This window comes from Hemiscyllium ocellatum, chromosome 11 (assembly GCF_020745735.1).
Source record: "Hemiscyllium ocellatum isolate sHemOce1 chromosome 11, sHemOce1.pat.X.cur, whole genome shotgun sequence".
Classification (NCBI taxonomy): domain Eukaryota; kingdom Metazoa; phylum Chordata; class Chondrichthyes; order Orectolobiformes; family Hemiscylliidae; genus Hemiscyllium; species Hemiscyllium ocellatum.
The window spans coordinates 68,035,369-68,054,557 of record NC_083411.1 but is presented as its reverse complement, the minus strand read 5'-3'; the positions used below and the strand labels follow the sequence as shown (position 1 = coordinate 68,054,557).

Sequence of the window (19,189 nt, the reverse complement as noted above, 5' to 3'; positions counted from 1 at the left end):
ATTTGCAACAGCAACAGTATGTGATGGATGGCAGTTATAGGAAGGGAGAAAGTCTCAGATACAGTAACATAGATAGAGAGTAGGCAGCTAGTGCAGGTGTCTTTTGTGGATATACCAATTTAAAACAGGTATGCTGTTTTGGAAAATGTAGGAGGTGATGGATTCTCAGGAGAACATAGCATGAACAGCCAAGTTACTGGTATTGAGACTGGCTCTAATGCCATGAGGGGTACGTCAGGTTCCAAGAGATCAATAGTGTTAGGGGATTCTCTAGTTTGAGGTACAGACAAACGTTTCTGTGGCCAGCAGCGAAAAATCAAAATGGTGTGTTGCTTCCCTGGTGCCAGGATCAAGGATGTCCCAGAGAGGGTGCAGAATGTTCTCATGGGGGATAAGGACCAGCAAGAGGTCATTGTCCACATTGGAACCAACGACATAGGAAGGGAAAAGGTTAAGATTTTGAAGGGAGATTACAGAGAGTTAGGCAGGAATTTAAAAAGGAGGTCCTTGAGAGTAGTGATATCTGGATTACTCCCAGTGCTACAAGCTAGTGTGGGCAGGAATATGAGGATAGAGCAAATGAATGCATGACTGAGGAGCTGGTGTATGGGGGAAGGATTCACATTTTTGGATTATTGGAATCTCTTTTAGGGTAGAAGTGACCTGTACAAGAAGGGCAGATTGCACCTAAATTGAAAGGGAACTAATATACTGGCAGGGAGATTTGTTAGAACTGCTTGGGAGAATTTAAACTAGTAAGGTTGGGGTGGGGGGCGCGGGGGTTCGGTGGGACCCAGGGAGATAGTGAGGAAAGAGATCAATTTTAGACTGGTACAGTTGAGAACTGAAGTGAGTCAAACAGCTTGGGCAGGCAGGGACAAGGTAGGACTAATAAATTAAGCTGCATTTATTTCAATGCAAGGGGCCTAACAGGGAAGGCAGATGAACTCAGGGCATGGTTAGGAACATGGGACTGGGATATCATAGCAATTACAGAAACATGGCTCAGGGATGGGCAGGACTGGCAACTTAATGTTCCAGGATACAATTGCTACAGGAAGGATAGAAAGGGAGGCAAGAGAGGAGGGGGAGTGGCATTTTTGATAAGGAATAGCATTACAGCTGTGCTGAGGGAGGATATTCCTGGAAATACATCCAGGGAAGTTATTTGGTTGGAACTGAGAAATAAGAAAGGGATGATCACCTTATTGGGATTGTATTATAGACCCCCTAATAGTCAGAGGAAAATTGAGAGACAAACTTGTAATGAGATCTCAGCTATCTGTAAGAATAATAGGGTGGTTATGGTAGGGGGTTTTAACTTTCCAAACATAGGCTGGGACTGACATAGTGTTATGGGTTTAGATGGAGAGGAATTTGTTAAGTGTGTACAAGACAATTTTCTGATTCAGTATGTGGATGTACCTACTGGAGAAAGTGCAAAACTTGACTTACCCTTGGGAAATAAGGCAGGGCAGGTGACTGAGGTGTCAGTGGGGGAGCACTTTGGTCACAGCAACCATAATTGTATTAGATTTAAAATAATGATGGAAAAGGATAGACCAGATCTAAAAGTTGAAGTTCTAAATTGGAGATAGGCCAATTTTGATGGTATTAGGCAAGAACTTTCGAAAGCTGAATGGGGGCAGATGTTCACAGGTAAAGGGATGGCTGGAAAATGAGAAGCCTTCAGAAATGAGGTAACGAGAATCCAGAGAAAGGCTGGTAGCTATAGGGAATGCTGGATGACTAAAGAAATTGAGGGTTTGCTTAAGAAAAAGAAGGAAGCATATGTAAGGTATAGGCAGGATAGATCGAGTGAATCCTTAGAAGAGCAAAAGGAAGTAGGAGTATGCTTAAGAGGGAAATCAGGAGGACAAAAAGGGGACATGGCGTAGCTTTGGCAAATAGAATTAAGGAGAATCCAAACGGTTTTTACAAATACATTAAGGAAAAAAGGTAACTAAGGAGAGAATAGGGCCTCTCAAAGATCAGCAAAGCGGCATTTGTGTGGAGCCGTAGAAAACGGGGGAGATATTAAATGAGTATTTTGCATCAGTATTTACTGTGGAAAAGGTTATGGAAGATATAGACTGTAGGGAAATAGATTGTAACATCTTGCAAAATGTCCTTATTAGAGAGGAGGAAGTGCTGAATATCTTGGAAATGCATAAAAGTGGGATAAATCCTCAGGACCTGATCAGGTGTACCCTAGAACTCTGTGGGAAGCTAGAGAAGTGATTGTTGGGCCTCCTGCTGAGATATTTGTATCATCGCTAGTCACAGGTGAGGTGCCGGAAGACTGGAGGTTGGCTAACGTGGTGCCACTGTTTAAGAAGGGTGGTCAGGACAAGCCAGGGAACTGTAGACCAGTGAGTCTGACGTCGGTGGTGGCCAAGTTGTTGGAAGGAATCCTGAGGGACAGGATGTACATGTATTTGGAAAGGCAAGGACTGATTAGGGATAGTCAACATGGCTTTGTGTGTGGGAAATCATGTCTCACAAACTTGATTGAGTCTTTTGAGGAAGCAACAAAGAGGATTGAGGAGGGCAGAGCAGTCGATGTGATCTATTTGGACTTCAGTAAGGCGTTCGACAAGGTTCCCCATGGGAAACCGATTAACAATGTTAGATCTCATGGAATACAGCAGAGCGAGCCATTTGGTTACAGAGCTGGCTCAAAGGTAGAAGACAGAGGGTGGTGGTGGAGGGTTGTTTTTCAGACTGGAGGCCTGTGACCAGTGGAGTGCCACAAGGATCGGTGCTGGGTTCTCTACTTTTTGTCATTTACATAAATGATTTGGATGCAACATAAGAGGTGCAATTAGTAAGTTTGCAGATGACACCAAAATTGGAGGTGTAGTGGACAACGAAGAGGGTTACTTCAGATTACAACAGGATCTGGACCAGATGGGCCAATGGGCTGAGAAGTGGCAGATGGAGTTTAATTCAGATATATGCGAGGTGCTGCATTTTGAGAAAGCAAATCTTAGCAGGACTTATACACTTAATGGTAAGGTCCTAGGGAGTGTTGCTGAACAGAGAGACCTTGGAGTGCAGGTTCATAGCTTCTTGAAAGTGGAGTCATAGCTGGATGGGATAGTGAAGAAGCATTTGGTATGCTTTCCTTTATTGGTCAGAGTATTGAGTACAGGAGTTGGGAGGTCATGTTGCAGCTGTACAGGACATTAGTTAGGCCACTGTTGGAATCTTGCGTGCAATTCTGGTCTCCTTCCTATCGGAAAGATGCAGTGAAACTTGAAAGGGTACAGAAAAGATTTACAAGGATGTTGCCAGGATTGGAGGATTTGAGCTATAGGGTGAGGCTGAACAGGCTGGGACTGTTTTCCCTGGAGTGTCGGAGGCTGAGGGGTGACCTTATAGAGGTTTACAAAATTATGAGGGGCATGGATAGGGTAAATAGACAAAGTCTTTTCCCTGCTGTGGGGGAGTCCAGAGTTAGAGGGCATAGGTTTAGGGTGAGAGGGAAAAGATATAAAAGAGACCTACGGGGCCACTTTTTCACACAGAGGATGATACATGTATGGAATGAGCTGCCAGATGAAGTGGTGGAGGCTGGTACAATTGCAGCATTTAGGAGGCATTTGGGTGGCTATATGAATAGGAAGGGATTGGAGGGATATGGGCCGGGTGCTGGCAGGTGGGACTAGATTGGGTTGGGATATCTGGTCGGCATGGACAGGTTAGACTGAAGTGTCTGTTTCCATGCTGTACATCTCTATGACTCTATGAACTCATGCTGACTCCTTCAGGCTTGTTTCCTCTTCTCTCCTCAGTATCCTGGTAAGACAGTCTACATTCCCTTGATAATCTATAAACCGAACCACCCAGCATTACTGTCAGGCAGACTACAGAACAGATTAGACAACACTCTTCATTTCACCTCGAATAAAGACACTGCCCCAGCTCCCACTTCTTTATTCTCCCCACCCCCACCTCCTGTCACCAAAACTCATGCTCCCACCAGCAGCTGAGATATCTAACCCTGTTTCTGCAGCTTTTCCACCTGACTAGAAAACAGGCTTGTAAATCAGAGTGACATCTGCGTGGGAAATCTGGCAAAAAAAAACAAATTGATGAATCCGAGTGACCCATTCAAAACTGTGCTGCCAAGGCTGTGCTGTGTACACTGTCAAGGTCAGGAACATCATCTCTGGAGCTGCACGATTTTTTATTTCACTTCCATCTTGACCTTTGACTGCATCTCATCTGCTCGTGACTCGTTGACTCCATCAACCTCGAAGTCTTTTGATTTAAGTGACAAAATCTCCCATTTTCTCGTGGGATGTGGGCGTCACTGACTAGAATCTAGAATTTATTCTCTCTTTGCATCCTGCTGTTGTCTAAACACTGAGGTTGCTGTGTTCATTGATTATTAATAAAGAAATCTTGTTTGGGATTGAAAAATAACATCTTGTATAATCCTGTGGGTCCTCTGTCAGACCAGTTGGATTAAAACTGCCTCCAAAAATCCCTGGATATCTATAAACATTCATTTGAAAAGCTGCAGTGCACCAATTGGTCATGACATCAATGAATTAAACATATGACAGTTATTCAGATTTGTTTTTGATGTAGATTTATTGTGCTACTTCCTGTTCGGCTGAGAAATATTGGTCACCTTTTATCATTTGACTCAACACCCCCAAATCCAGTCTGTGCCATTTAGCCGCAGAAACTGACTTAAGGACAAACACAGTCTGGTACTAACATGAGGAAGGGACATAACTAACCTCATTAGTAACTGGAGTGTGAGCAACCAGCCTTGTTGATAGATGTGGGCACATTGCTTGTCATGGAGTCAAAGCACTTTCAGAATTCTGACTTCCCCTTTGAGCTGTCCCATCTTTTTGAGGAATTTGGAAACTGTGGGCTTGACTTTGTTGTGTACAGGGTCAGGCATCCATCTTCAAATAAAAATGTGTTTGAGATGTAACTGCCCAATGGGCATTGTATTCACTGACTCTTAAAGTGGTCAATGAATATGCTGGGGCTGGGATATCATTAAGCTCCCCACTGGATCATAATAGGTGAGAGCAGAAGTAGGCCATTCAGCCCATCAAATCTGCTCTACCACTCAATGAGATTGTGTAATGATTAGAATGCAGGCCAGGTAGATCTCATTGACACTGAGATCCTTGATTGGGATTGTTAACCTGAGCCAATCGGGGATCCCTGTCTTACAGAGATGACCAAAATTGTCGGGGGTTCTGTTCACTCGAGAAATTGGTTCTGACCTGGCTGGTCAGAGCCCATGTACAGTGCATATGTAAATAAAGTGTGACTTGGTGACGGGATGCTGGCTTCAGTGCAGTTATTTCAGATTGTGTCTAATCTGATAATGCTCAACTCCATTTTCTTGCCTTTTCCCCATAACCCTTGATTCCCTCACTGATTAAATATGCATCTATCTCAGCCTTGAATATACTTAATGAACCAGCATCTACAGCCCTCTGCGGGTAAGAATTTCACTGAGAGAAAAGATTCTTTCTCATCTCTGCCTCAAAAATGCATCTTATCCCCAAATTCAATATCCCGGCATCCTAGACTCTTGCACGAGGGGAAATAACCTCTCTGTATTTACAGACTTATTGACCATTACTTTTTCCTGGTGTGTTAGAGATCTATGGCTTATTTAAAACTTGGTGGCACTCTTGTACGAACTTGATTGAGTTTTTTGAGGAAGTAACAAAGAGGAATGATGGGGGCAGGTGGTAGAAGTGATCTATATGGACTTCAGTGAGAAGTTTGACAAGGTTCCCCATGGGAGACTAGTTAGCAAGGTTAGATCTTATGGAATACATGGAGAACTAGCCATTTGGATGCAGAACTGGCTAAGGTAGAAGACAGAGGGTGGTAGTGGAGGGCTGTTTTTCAGACTGGAGGGCTGTGACCAGTGGAGTACCACAAAGATCAGTGCTGGGTCCATTACTTTTTGTCATTTACATAAATGATTGGATATGAACCTAGGAGCTATAGTTAGTAAGTTTGCAGATGACACCAAAATTGGAGGTGTAGTGGACAGCAAAGAAGTTTACCTCAGAAGATTACAACAGGATCTTGATCAGATGGATCAATGTGCTGAGGAGTAGCAAATGGAGTTTAGATAAATGCAAGGTGCTACATTTTGGGAAAGCAAATTATAAATTTAATGGTAAGGTCTGAGGGAGTATTGCTGAACAAAGAGACCTTGGAGTGCAGGTTCATGGTCATTGAAAGTGGAGTCGCAGGTAGATAGGATAGTGAAGAAGGTGTTTGGTATGCTTTCCTTTATTGGTCAGAGCATTGAATATCAGATTTGGGAGGTCATGTTGAGGCTGTACAGGATGGTAGTTAGGCCACTTATGTAAAGATGGGATGGATGCAATGATCTACCATGACACAACATCTCATTGACCTTCTGTCTGTCTGCTCTTCTTGTAGGGTATGTACATCAAGTCAACCTACGATGGCCTGCATGTCATCACAGGAACAACAGAAAATGTAAGTTTTCACCTCAACCTCTCAAATATTGAAGGAATCCCAATATTTGTTTGACTCATATTAATTTGAGTGAATGGTTACTGAAAGAGGAGTCAATGCAGATTCTCTGAAAAGGTAATACCTATTTGCTTTGGAATGATGCTTACTTAACATCTCTGAACAACATTCTGCAGCAGTTTGCCAATCTCTCCAGGCCTGGTCTCCCACAGCAGAGAGCAATAAATCTCTGCTAGGCTGCTGTCAGATCCATTTGCACAATAGGTGATTTAGTTTCAAATGATGTGCTGTTGTTTTGTTTTCAGGGCTGCCTTCTTCATTTTAACAGGCTGTGCATTTCTTTACAAACATTCTCTCTGTAACCCAGTTCTGAATTCAGAATTCACAGCGGAGTGGGCTAGCTTGAGGGCTGGGGATATATCTTCCTGTCACCCACACCCTGTCCTCCAGATTCCAATCTCACCAAGCTGTCAGAACGTGGGCACTGTCTCAACCCCTGTTGTAGCAATTTGTTGCTAACTTCCGTTGCCGGACGGTGGAAAATGTAATCAGTCAAACCAGAAAACGAAAACAACTCCTGCTACTCACCAAGTGAAATTATGGCATCATATATTCTAACACTCTTGTCCTCAGATGGTTGCTGAAATATTAAAGTAAAACTCTGCTCTTTAAAAAAAAAAATTGTTCAAAAAAAATAAAAGAAATGGTGTAGTCAGGCATTGGCAATGTCCCATTTATGTTGTAAACTATAGAATGGACTGTAACGGATGCTAACTTATCATCAATAGCAGATTAAAGGGAAGCGATGGAGGTGGTATAGACGATAGCTGGGAGGCAGATCACTAACATCAAACCAGGGAGTTCTGAATAAAAAAAAGAGGACTTATTAAGATTGAAAAGACAAGACTAGGAGAGAACTTTATGCAAATAACCTCAAACACAGTTGATAAAAGTAAAGCTAGACCATTCCATGAACTTGAGGTAAAACAGGTGGATGGACACTTATCAGAGTTGGCAACTGCACAATGAAATGAAAAGATCCTGAGGAAGAATTAATTACTGGCTTGTTAGAAATGGCTGTCCTAATTTCAAAATTGTCGTGTCGTTTGCAGACCTCTCATCCTGATGTACATTTTGTGTACTTTTTTAATATCAATTTTCAAAGCAGTAAGGGATATAGACAATGCAAGAGGTGGAAGGAGGCAGTGTTGGGCTGTTTCAAGTGCTTTCAAAATCATGCTTGAAATCTGTTATTGAAAAATGCAGTGGATCAGAGCAGGTGATGGTTTGAAGTATGCACTCTTGCAGTACAATTAGTGCTGAAATGCTTTCTGTTACAGGCACAAACCAGGGAAAGGCTTTGTGGGTTAGTAGGCCTAATGCAGACAATTGGAAATACCTCATAAATCTGTATCTGGAAGACGGAATATAAAATTTTGCACAGCTTGCTAATCTCCCATTAAGGGAGGTAATTCAGGAAAGAAACACTAATTGGGATATGCTCAATGCGAGTTTATGTTCAGTTGAACTGCAGACAGTTGAAAACACTAATTTATGTTAAAGTCATTATCAGTGCCTACACGCAAATATGTTACACCTAACTTAAAGACAATGCTGTTGAATCTGACAGCATGGAAACCAGCCCATTTGGTTCAAAATATCTCTGCCATTGTTTAACTCTTTATAAGTCTTCTTCCTTCAAGCATTTTTGAAAGTCCATATGTAAATATTCACTGCAATGGATATCATCAACCTTCTTATTATGTCGATCAAGTTAGTCAAACACAATTTACCTTCAACAAACCTCCCCGGCTCTGTATAAGTGTTTTCTTTCACCCAATATAATTGGTATTACTTCATTTAATGCCAGTTGTATGCCCTAGACTTATGTCTTCAACACCCTGGAATGGAGAGTGCAAACTTGCAATTCAAAAAATTGTTACAGTGAGGGGGCTTTAATCCAGTCAGCTGGATCTAGAAGTTAAAAAGATAGACTATATTTATTTATTCATTTGTGGGATGTGGCCGTCACTGGCTGGATCAGCACTTATTGCCCATCCCCAGATGCCCCTGGGAAGGTGGTGGTGAGCTGCCTTGTTGAACCGCTGGAGTCCACCTGCTGTAAGTTGATCCACAACACCATTAGAGAGGGAACTCCAAACACACTGAAGGAATGGCAATATACTTCCAAGTCAGGATGGTGAGTGGCTTGGAGTACATTGAATGTGGTGGTATTCCCATATATCTGCTGCCTTTGTCCTTCTAGATGGAAATGAGTTTGAAGGGAGCTGTCTGAGAAGTTTTAGTGAATTTCTGCAGTGTATCATGTAGATAGTATACAGTGCTGTTAATGAGCATTATTGGTTCAGGGAGTGAGTATTTGTGAATGTGATTCCAATTAAGTGGGCAATTTGTCCTGGACGGTGTCAAGCTTCTTGAGTGTAGTTAGAGTTGCCCTCATCCAGGCAAGTTGAGAGCATTCCATCACACTCCTGACTCCAGCCTTGCAGTTCATAGACAGGCTTTGGGGAGTCTGGAGGTGACTTACTCACCACAGTAGTCCTAGCCTCTGATCTGCTCTTGTTGCCACTGTATTACTGTGGTGAGTCCAGTTGAGTTTCCAGTCAATGATAACCCCCAGATTGGTGATAGTGGGGGATTCAGTGATGGTAATACCGTTGAATGCTGAGGGATGGTGCTCATGATGATCATAGCCTGGCATTTGAGTGGCACAAAAGTTACTTGCCACTTGTCATCTCAAGCCTGGATATTATACAGATCTTGTTGCATTTGAATATGATGCTGAACATTGTGCAATCATCCACAAACATTCGCATTTCTGACCTGATGATGAAGGGAAGGTCATTGATGAAGCAGTTGATGATGGTTGGGCCTAGGACACTACCCTGATGAACTCCTGCAGTGATGTCCTGGAGCTGAGATGACTGACCTCCAACAACCACAATCATCTTCCTATGTGTCAGGTATGACTCTTACCAGCAGAGAGTTTACCCCTAATTCCCATTGATCCCAGTTTTGCTCAGGCTCCTTGATGCCACACTCAGTCGAAAGCACTCTTGATGTCAAAGACTGCCACTCTCATCTCACTTGTGGAATTTAGCTCTTGTCCAGGTTAGAACCAAAGCTGTAATGAGGTCAGGCATTGAGTGGTCCTGGTAGAACCTAAACTGGGCATCACTGAGCATGTTATTGCTGAGCAGGTGCTGCTTGATAGCACCAGTGCTGACACCTTCCATCAATTACTGATCATCGAGACTGGACTGATGGGGCAGTAACTGGCCAGGTTGGACTAAGCCTGCCTTTTATGTACAGAGCATACTTGTGCAATTTTCCAGTTTGTTGGGTAGATGCCAGTGTTGTAACTGTACAGGAACAGCTTGGCTAGGGACTGGCAAGTTCTGGAGCACAAGTCTTCAGTACTATTGTCGAAATGTTGTCAGGCCTCTGGCCTCTCATATACAGTGTCTCCTACTGTGTTTCGATATCATGTGGAGTGAATTGAATTGGCTAAAGACCAGTATCTGTAATGCTGGGCATCACTGGAACAAGCTCATCCACTCGACACTTCTGGCTGAAGATTGATGCGAAAGATTCAGCCTTATCTTTTGCACTGATCTGCTGGGCTCTTCCATCATTGAGGATGGGGATATTTGTGGAGCTTCCTCCTCCAATGAATTGTTTAGTCATCCAGCACCATTCACAACTGGATGTAGTAGGACTGCAGAGCTTAGATCGGATCTATTGGTTGTGGGATCACTTTGCTCTGTCTATTGCTTACTGCTAAAGCTGGTTGGGCATACAAGTAGTCCTGTTTGGTAGCTTCAACAGTTTGGCATCTCATCTTCAGGTGTGCTTGAAAGGTGTTCCTGGCATGCCCTCGTGCATTTTCTATGGAATCAGGGTTGATCCCCTGGCTTGTTTATAACCGTTCAGTGGTGTATTTGCTGGGGCATGAGCTTGCAAATTGAGTTGGAGTGCAATTCTACTGTTGTTGATGGTCCACAGCACCTCATGGATATCCAATATTGAGTTGCCAGATCTGTTCATTAGAAAAAAGGAGATTGATGGGGGACCTGATTGATGTCTACGATATCATGAAGGGTATAGACAGGGTGGATAGAGATAAGCTTTTTCCCAGGGTGAGGGATTCACTAACGAGAGATCACATGTTCAAGGTAAGAGGTGAAAAGTTTAAGGGGGATAAATGTGGGAAGTACTTTACACAGAGGGTGGTAGGTGCCTGGAATGCATTGCCAGCAGGGATAGTAGAAGCATGCACAGTAGATTCATTTAAGGTGCGTCTGGACAGATGCATGAGTAGGTGGGGAGCAGAGGGATACAGATCGTTAGGAATTGGTTTAGACATTGGATTTGGATTGGCTCAGCCTTGGAGGGCTGAAGGACCTGTTCCTGAGCTGTAAAGTTTCTTTGTTCTTTGTTCTAAAGTCTGTCCCATTTAACACAGTGATAGTGCCACACAACACAACGGAGGTGATTCTCAATGTGAAGGTGGGACTTCATCTCCACAAGGACTGTGTGGTGGTCACTCTTACCGATACTGTCATGGACAGATGCATCTGCAGCCAGCAGATTAGTGAGGATGAGGTCACGTATTATTTTGCCCTCTTGTTAGTTCCCTCACCACTTGTGGCAGGCCCAGTCTAACAGCTATGTCCTTTAGGACCCGAACAGCTTGATCAGTAGTCCTGCTGCTGAGCCACTCTCAGTGGTGGACATTGAAATCCTCCACCCAGAGAACATATTGTGTCCGTTCCATCCTCAGTGCTTACTCTAAGTGTTGTTGAACATGGAGGACTACGAATTTGCCAGCTGAGAGAGGATGGTATGTGGTAATTAGCAAGAGGTTTCCTTGATCATGTTTAACCTGCAGCCATGAGACTTCATGGGGTCCAGAGTAAATGTTGAGAACTCTTAGGACAACTCCTTCCTGAGGAGTATACCACTGTGCTACCACCTCTGCTAGGACTGTCCTGCCGGTATGACAGACCATATCCAAGGACGGTGATGGTGGTGTCTGGGATATTGGTTGTAAGGTATGTTCCGTGAGTATGACTACGTCAGGCTGTTGCTTGACTAATCTGTGAGACAGCTCTCCAAAGTTTGGCGCTAGCCCCCAGATGTTAATTAGGAGGACTTTCCAGGGTCGACAGGGCTGTTTCTGTCATTGACTAGGTTTATGCCAGCTTTCATTAGTTTCATTTTGTTGAGTCTTTGTCGTGATTGGCAAATGAGAGGCTTGCTGGACCATTTTAGAGGGCAGTTGAGAGTCAACCATGTTGCTGTGGGTCTGGAATCACATGTAGGCCAGACCAGGTGAGGATGGCAGATTTCCTTCTCTGTAGGGCATTAGCGAACCAAATAGGTTTTTCCAACAATCAACAATGATTTCATGGTCATCAGTAAATTCTGAATTCCAGATTTATTTTTTTCATTTAATTCAAATTCCATAATTTGCTATAGCAGGATTCAAACTAGTGTCCCCAGAACATTAACTGAGTTTCTGGATTAATGGTCTATCAATAATACCACTAGGCCATTGCCTCCCTTTGAATGCTGACCTGCAAAGGCTAATTGAACTCCCAAAATGGTATCAATAGGAGCAATGGAAGATTAAACTGCACATACAGCACAATATGGCGTTACAGAAAGGATGTGGAAGCTTTGGAAATGATTCAAAGGAGCTTTACTAGGATGTTGCCAGGCATGGAGGAAAGGTCTTATGAGGAGAGGCTGTTTTCATTGGCGAGAAGAGTGTTGAGAGGTGACTTAATTGAGACATAGAAGATAATCAGAGGGTTAGAAAGGCTGGACAGTGAGAGCCTTTTTCCTCGGATGGCAATGGCTGGGATGAAGGGTACATAACTTTAAATTGAGGCGTGACAGGTATAGGAAAGACATCAGAGGTAGTTTCTTTACTCAGAGGGTAGTAGGTGTGTGAAAAACACTGCCTGCAACAGTAGTGGACTCGCCAAGTTTAAGGTCATTGGATAAACGAATGGATGAAAATCAGAATAGTGTAGGATAGATAAGCTTCAGATTGGTTCCACAGGTCGGCGCAACATCGAGGGCCGAAGGGCCTGTACTGCACTGTAATATTCTATGTTTTAATATTAGCAACTTTCCTTGTTAATCATTCAGTTCAATTTTACAAGATGAGACACATGAACATAGGTACACGGTTGGTTGGTTCGGAACAAATGATGGTGAGTAGATGGATGAGGCTTGTAAAGTCCAAATCAATATGCTACTAATTGTCGATTATTACATTTGTCACAAAATTGCGTAAAATGGCAGTATTTCTGTCGAACCTCCTAATGAACCAATTGTTACTTACTCACTGTGACAATCTCATCCATTTCATCTGGTTGGCATTCATGTATCCACCCTGGGATGGTGGAACATATCAAAACAATTGAAGGTAGCTAAGGTTTGTATGCCTGTAATGCCATCAAATTGTTACCTTGTTTCATCTCAAACAGTAAATAAATAGAAGCTGTACTTGTTCATTAGCAATTATCCTGCACATCCATAAGACACAGTCAAAACAAGAACACACAGCACTGTTGGAACTGTACATAGATTCATGCTCTGGTTATCGAAACACAGAATTATTCTTTTCAATTAAATAAAATGTGCATTTAAGTAAAAGAGGAACCTGTTGAAGCAGAAGAAAAGGAGACTAATGCGAGATACCAGGGAAGAGCTTGCCTGGCCACTCTCTCAGGCAAATATAAAAATTTTTGTGGCACTATTCAAAAGAAAAGAAAGTTCTCCCATTGTCCGAGCTGATACTTATCCGTCAGTCAATGTTACTAAAACAGTTGCTCTGGTCATTGTTACATTACTGCATCACCGACCAGGCCAACATCTCCAGCATCGAGGTTCCTGCAATAATGTCTTCAGGGCTCAACTTCTCACTTCAAGATTAATTCTGCCCAAACTGGGTTTCACAGAAATATACTTTCACACATTCTCAACTACTTAAAGGATGACAGTCCCCTCACACATCTGAATGTTCAGAATTACTTATTTTCTCTAGTGGCTGGAAATAAATAACACCTGAGCTGAATTATCTCTTGTTGTTTGCAGCCTGTAGCTCAACTAATGGCACTCTCGCTGCTGGGTTGTAATGCTCTGTGTCTGAGTCCCACTCTTGAAGTTGAGCATAAAATTCTCAGTTGGCTTTCCAGTGCAGTGCTGAGGAAATGCTGCACTGTTGGAGATGCTGTCTTTTGGATGAGATGTTAAATTGAGTCTTCATCTACATGCGATGGTGCATGTGAAGTATTTTATTGCACTTACTTCAGAGCAAATCAGGGGATTTATCCCTGTGTCCTGCTAATATTTGTCTCTCAAACAAAAGATTTCAAAAACAAATTAGCTGCTTTGTCCCCTACATTACAACAGCGAGCACACTTCAAAACTGTTTAATTAGCCACTAAACACCTTTATGATATCCAGTGATCATGAAAAGTGCATTATGCAAATATAAGTCTTTCTTTGTAAAAATGTGATTGATTTTATCTGAAATCTCAGTCGTGTTGTACTGAATCTGATTGTTCTTTGTCCAAAATCCAGTTGTTGTTCCTGAATTCAATGTTTTGTCCTCACTGCTTCATTCCCTTTCATTTTCCCTCTCTTTTTCTCTGCTGGTTTGTGTCAAAGGTTGACAGTCTCCATCCTTAACCTCATTAGCTGTTTGTGAGGATTCTCACTGATTTTTTTCTGTCAAGGTTCTTAATAAGCTGAAAGTGTACTGGGATTTTCTGAAAATGTTGCTTCAGATTTAATTGTTATTTAGGTTGAAAGATAAATACGCAGAAGTCTACTAAATGCCTCTGTTGTTGTTGAAGTGGACAATAATGGTTTTGTGATGATAGTTGGCAGAGTCATTAAAAATCAAATATTGCAACAGATGCCACAAGGAAGTGAATCATGGAAAGTTTCTCTCTTAATCCCTTAAGCCATAAATTTCCCATGTACGTGTCAGAAGATCAATTATATTTAGTACAATTCTGAAAGGCAATTTGGTAAGAAACATGCAAACGTTATTAAAATCAAAGTTAAAGAAGCATGATTATAGTCAGAATACAGAATTGTTTCTTTCTCATTGTTGAGGGGAGGAAAACAATGGACAGAATTTTCCTCTTCCAAGCTGTAACGGAGTAGGTGATGGGAAGGACAGATAATTGAGATGATCGGCACCAGAATGATACTTACCCTTTCCGTCCACCTTACTAAGTTTCATGCAGGCAAAGCCTTCCCAAAAGGCTGCTAAATAAAGAAAAAAGTGTTCATTTAACAATTACTTAGAGGGTTTGTCTTACCTTGATGACTATTACTTCAGTCCGATGTCAGATGAGCCTGACTGACTGGTGAACTGATGCAATAGTTTGTCACTTTGGAAGGAATGTCCCTGGATCTGCACTAATTTATGCAAGATCGAGGGATTTGACCAAGAGTAGGGCATCTGAAAGCTAACCTCTCTGACCTATCTGTCCTTGTTTCTGATGTCCTGACCCCATCTCCCTGCAACTCCCAACCCCAGAAACTGACAGCAAATTATATCTGTCTGACTCGCTCCAGCTGCTCCAACAAAAGGCTACTGAGTTCTGGACATGCCAGTGTCTGATTGGCCAGCAGTTTCAAGTGGACAAGACTTCTGGGACTGGCTTCATAATTCTGGCAGAAAATCGGAATGAAAGGTCAGAAAACCAGTTGGCTGCCTGATTGCTGTTTGATCTGGCAAGCTTTTTGACCAAGATAGGTCACAGATTTCTCTCCATGAATATTTCCCGCTCCTGGATTGTCTGAAAACACTACGAGCCATTAGAGTAAGAAAGAAATTATTTTCTGCAGCACATCCTACACAAACAACCCGAATAACTTAACATGGAATAATTGATTCTGAATTCAATACAAGAGGTCGAACAGGGAAGGCAGATGAACTCAGGGCATGGTTAGGAACATGGGTCTGGATTATCATAGCAATTACAGAAACATGGCTCAGGGATGAGCAGGACTGGCAACTTAATGTTCCAGGATACAACAGCTACAGGAAGGATAAAAAGGGAGGCAAGAGAGGAGGGGGAGTGGCATTTTTGATAAGGGATAGTGTTACAGCTGTGCTGAGGGAGGATATTCCTGGAAATACATCCAGGGAAGTTATTTGGAATTGAGAAATAAGAAAGGGATGATCACCTTATTGGGATTGTATTATAGACCCCCTAATAGTCAGAGGGAAATTGAGAAACAAACTTGTAACGAGATCTCAGCTATCTGTAAGGATAATAGGGTGGTTATGGTAGGGGATTTTAACTTTCCAAACATCGACTGGGACTGACATAGTGTTAAAGGTTTAGATGGAGAGGAATTTCTTAAGTGCAAACAAGACAATTTTCTGATTCAGTATGTGGATGTACCTACCAGAGAAGGTGCAAAATTTGACCTACCCTTGGGAAATAAGGCAGGGCAGGTGACTGAGGTGTCAGTGGGGGAGCACTTTGGGGCCAGCAACCATAATTTTATCCGTTTTAAAACAGTAATGGAAAAGGATAGACCAGATCTAAAAGTTGAAGTTCTAAATTGGAGAAAGGCCAATTTTGACGGTATTAGGCAAGAACTTTCGAAAGCTGATTGGGGGCAGATGTTCTCAGGTAAAGGGATGGCTGGAAAATGGGAAGCCTTCAGAAATGAGGTAACGAGAATCCAGAGAAAGTATATTCCTGTTAGGGTGAAAGGGAAGGCTGATAGGTATAGGAAATGCTGGATGACTAAAGAAATTGAGGGTTTGGTTAAGAGAAAGAAGGAAGCATATGTCAGGTATAGACAGGATAGATCGAGTAAATCCTTAGAAGAGTATAAAGGAAGTAGGAGTATACTTAGGAGGGAAATCAGGAGGGCAAAAAGAGGACATGAGATAGCTTTGGCAAATAGAATTAAGGAGAATCCAAAGGGTTTTTACAAATATATTAAGGACAAAAGGGTAAGTAGGGAGAGAATAGGGCCCCTGCTGAAAATGTGTTGCTGGAAAAGCGCAGCAGGTCAGGCAGCATCCAAGGAACAGGAGATTTGACATTTCGGGCACAAGCCCTTCATCCATACACTAAACAAACAGTTCTTCCTAGCCATATCAGAAATTAAAGACAATAAGTACCAAAAACTTTCATGTACTTACTCCCATACTCATGGTTCCTCAACTGTTCCAGAATCTTCCATCGGCCTCTGTAATCAGTCGGACGCCATTAACCACGTGGCCGCTACAGCGTCCGCGGTACCGACATCCAACGACGACCGTGATGTCACTTCTGCCCCCACCGACCTCGCAGCCTCCGCGATTGCCGCACAGACAACCGCCTCCATGATCGCCAGGAAGATTGCCGACGGATTCGCGACCCCCGCGGCTATTGGGAATAACAGAGTTTCTTTCGTCGCCACAACCATTTCCGCCCCTTCGGTTGCCGTCGCCGCAGCCACTCTGCCCCCCAGTGACATCACTAACCTGCACGACCACAACGCCTCATGTGTCTCCGCCCCCACGCCGACCATTCCTGATGAAGGGCTTGTGCCCGAAACGTCGAATCTCCTGTTCCTTGGATGCTGCCTGACCTGCTGTGCTTTTCCAGCAACACATTTTCAGCTCTGATCTCCAGCATCTGCAGACCTCACTTTCTCCTCAGAGAATAGGGCCCCTCAAAGATCAGCAAAACGGCATTTGTGTGGAGCCACAGAAAATGGGGTAGTTACTAAATGAATATTTTGCATCAGTATTTACTGTAGAAAAGGAAATGGAAGATATAGACTGTAGGGAAATAGATGGTGGCATCTTGCAAAATGTCCAGATTACAGAGGAGGAAGTGCTGAATGTCTTGAAGCGGATAAAGGTGGATAAATCCCCAGGACTGATCAGGTGTACCCTAGAATTCTGTGGGAAGCTAGAGAAGTGATTGCTGGGCTTCTTGCTGAGGTATTTGTATCACCAATAGTCACAGGTGAGGTCCCAGAAGTCTGGAGGTTGGCAAATGTGGTGCCACTGTTTAAAAAGGGCGGTAAAGACAAGCCAGGGAACTATAGACCGGTGAGCGTGACTTCAGTGGTGGGCAAGTTGTTGGAGGGAATCCTGAGGGACAGCATGTACATGTATTTGGAAAGGCAAGGACTGATTCGGGATAGTCAACATGGCTTTGTGCTTGGGAAATCATGTCTCACAAACTTGATTGAGTTTTTTGAAGAAGTAACAAAGAAGATTGAAGAGGGCAGAGCAGTAGATGTGATCTATATGGATTTCAGTAAGGTGTTCGGCAAGGTTCCCCATGGGAGACTGATTAGCAAGGTTAGATCTCATGGAATACATGGAGAACTAGCCATTTGGATACAGAGCTGGCTCAAAGGTGGAAGACAGAGGGTGGTGGTGGAGGGTTGTTTTTCAGACTGGAGGCCTGTGACCAGTGGAGTGCCACAAGGATCAGTGCTGGGTCTTCTAATTTTTGTCATTTACATAAATGATTTGGATGCGAGCATAGGAGATACAGTTAGTAAGTTGGCAGATGACACCAAAATTGGAGGTGTAATGGACAACGAAGAGGGTTACCTCAGATTACAACAGGATCTGTACCAGATGGGCCAATGGGCTGAGAAGTGGCAGATGAAGTTTAATTCAGATAAGTGTGAGCTGCTGCATTTTGGGAAAGCAAATCATAGCAGGACTTATACACTTAATGGTAAGGTCCTAGGGAGTGTTTGCTGAACAAAGAGACCCTGGAGTGCAGGTTCATAGCTCCTTGAAAGTGGAGTCGCAGGTAGATAGGATCGTGAAGAAGGCATTTGGTATGCTTTCCTTTATTGGTCAGAGTATTGAGTACAGAAGATGGGAGGTCATGTTGCGCCTGTACAGGACATTAGTTAGGCCACTTTTGGAATATTGCATGCAATTCTGGTCTCCTTCCTATCAGAAAGATGCTGTGAAACTTGAAAGGGTTCAAAAATGATTTACAATGATGTTGTCAGGATTGGAAGATTTGAGCTATAGGGAGAGGCTGAACAGGCCGGAGCTGTTTTCCCTGGAGCGTCAGAGACTGAGAGGTGACCTTCTAGAGGTTTACAAAATTATGAGGGGCATTGGTAGGATAAATAGACAAAGTATTTTCACTGGGATGGGGGAGTCCAGAATGAGAGGGTTTAGGGTGAGAGGAAAAAGATATAAAAGAGACCTAAGGGGCAACTTTTTCATGCAGAGGGTGGTACATGTATGGAATGAGCTGCCAGAGGATGTGGTGGAGACTGGTACAATTGCTACATTTAAAAGGCTATTGGATAGGTATATGAATAGCAAGGGATTGGAAGGATATGGGCCGGGTGCTGGCAGGTGGGACTAGATTGGGCTGGGATATCTGGTCGGCATGGACTGGTTGGACCAAAGGGTCTGTTTCCATGCTGTACATCTCTATGACTCTAGTACTGTGCATGATGTATGACTTATTTCAGTGTCGGGGACGAAACTATCAGGATCCTCAACATTCACATGAGTAACTGCTAGAGATAGAAATGAAGGCAGGATTTGGATGTGAAAGGCTGGAGAGACTCTGTTGCCTGTATGGTGTTGTTCTGGCAAGACTGGAGTGGTCCTTCATGAAAGGCAATCGTGAGG

At 43.1% G+C, this 19,189-nt stretch overlaps 1 protein-coding gene across 1 annotated transcript in view; it reads left to right on the top strand.

Annotated features, from left to right (window-relative positions):
• The window catches only part of si:ch211-26b3.4 (connector enhancer of kinase suppressor of ras 2), a 582,714-nt gene that overhangs the window by 242,298 nt on the left and 321,227 nt on the right, over positions 1 to 19,189 (top strand). The window contains 1 exon segment of the mRNA XM_060832168.1: positions 6,445 to 6,504. Within this exon segment, the coding sequence (XP_060688151.1) occupies positions 6,445 to 6,504 (60 nt within the window).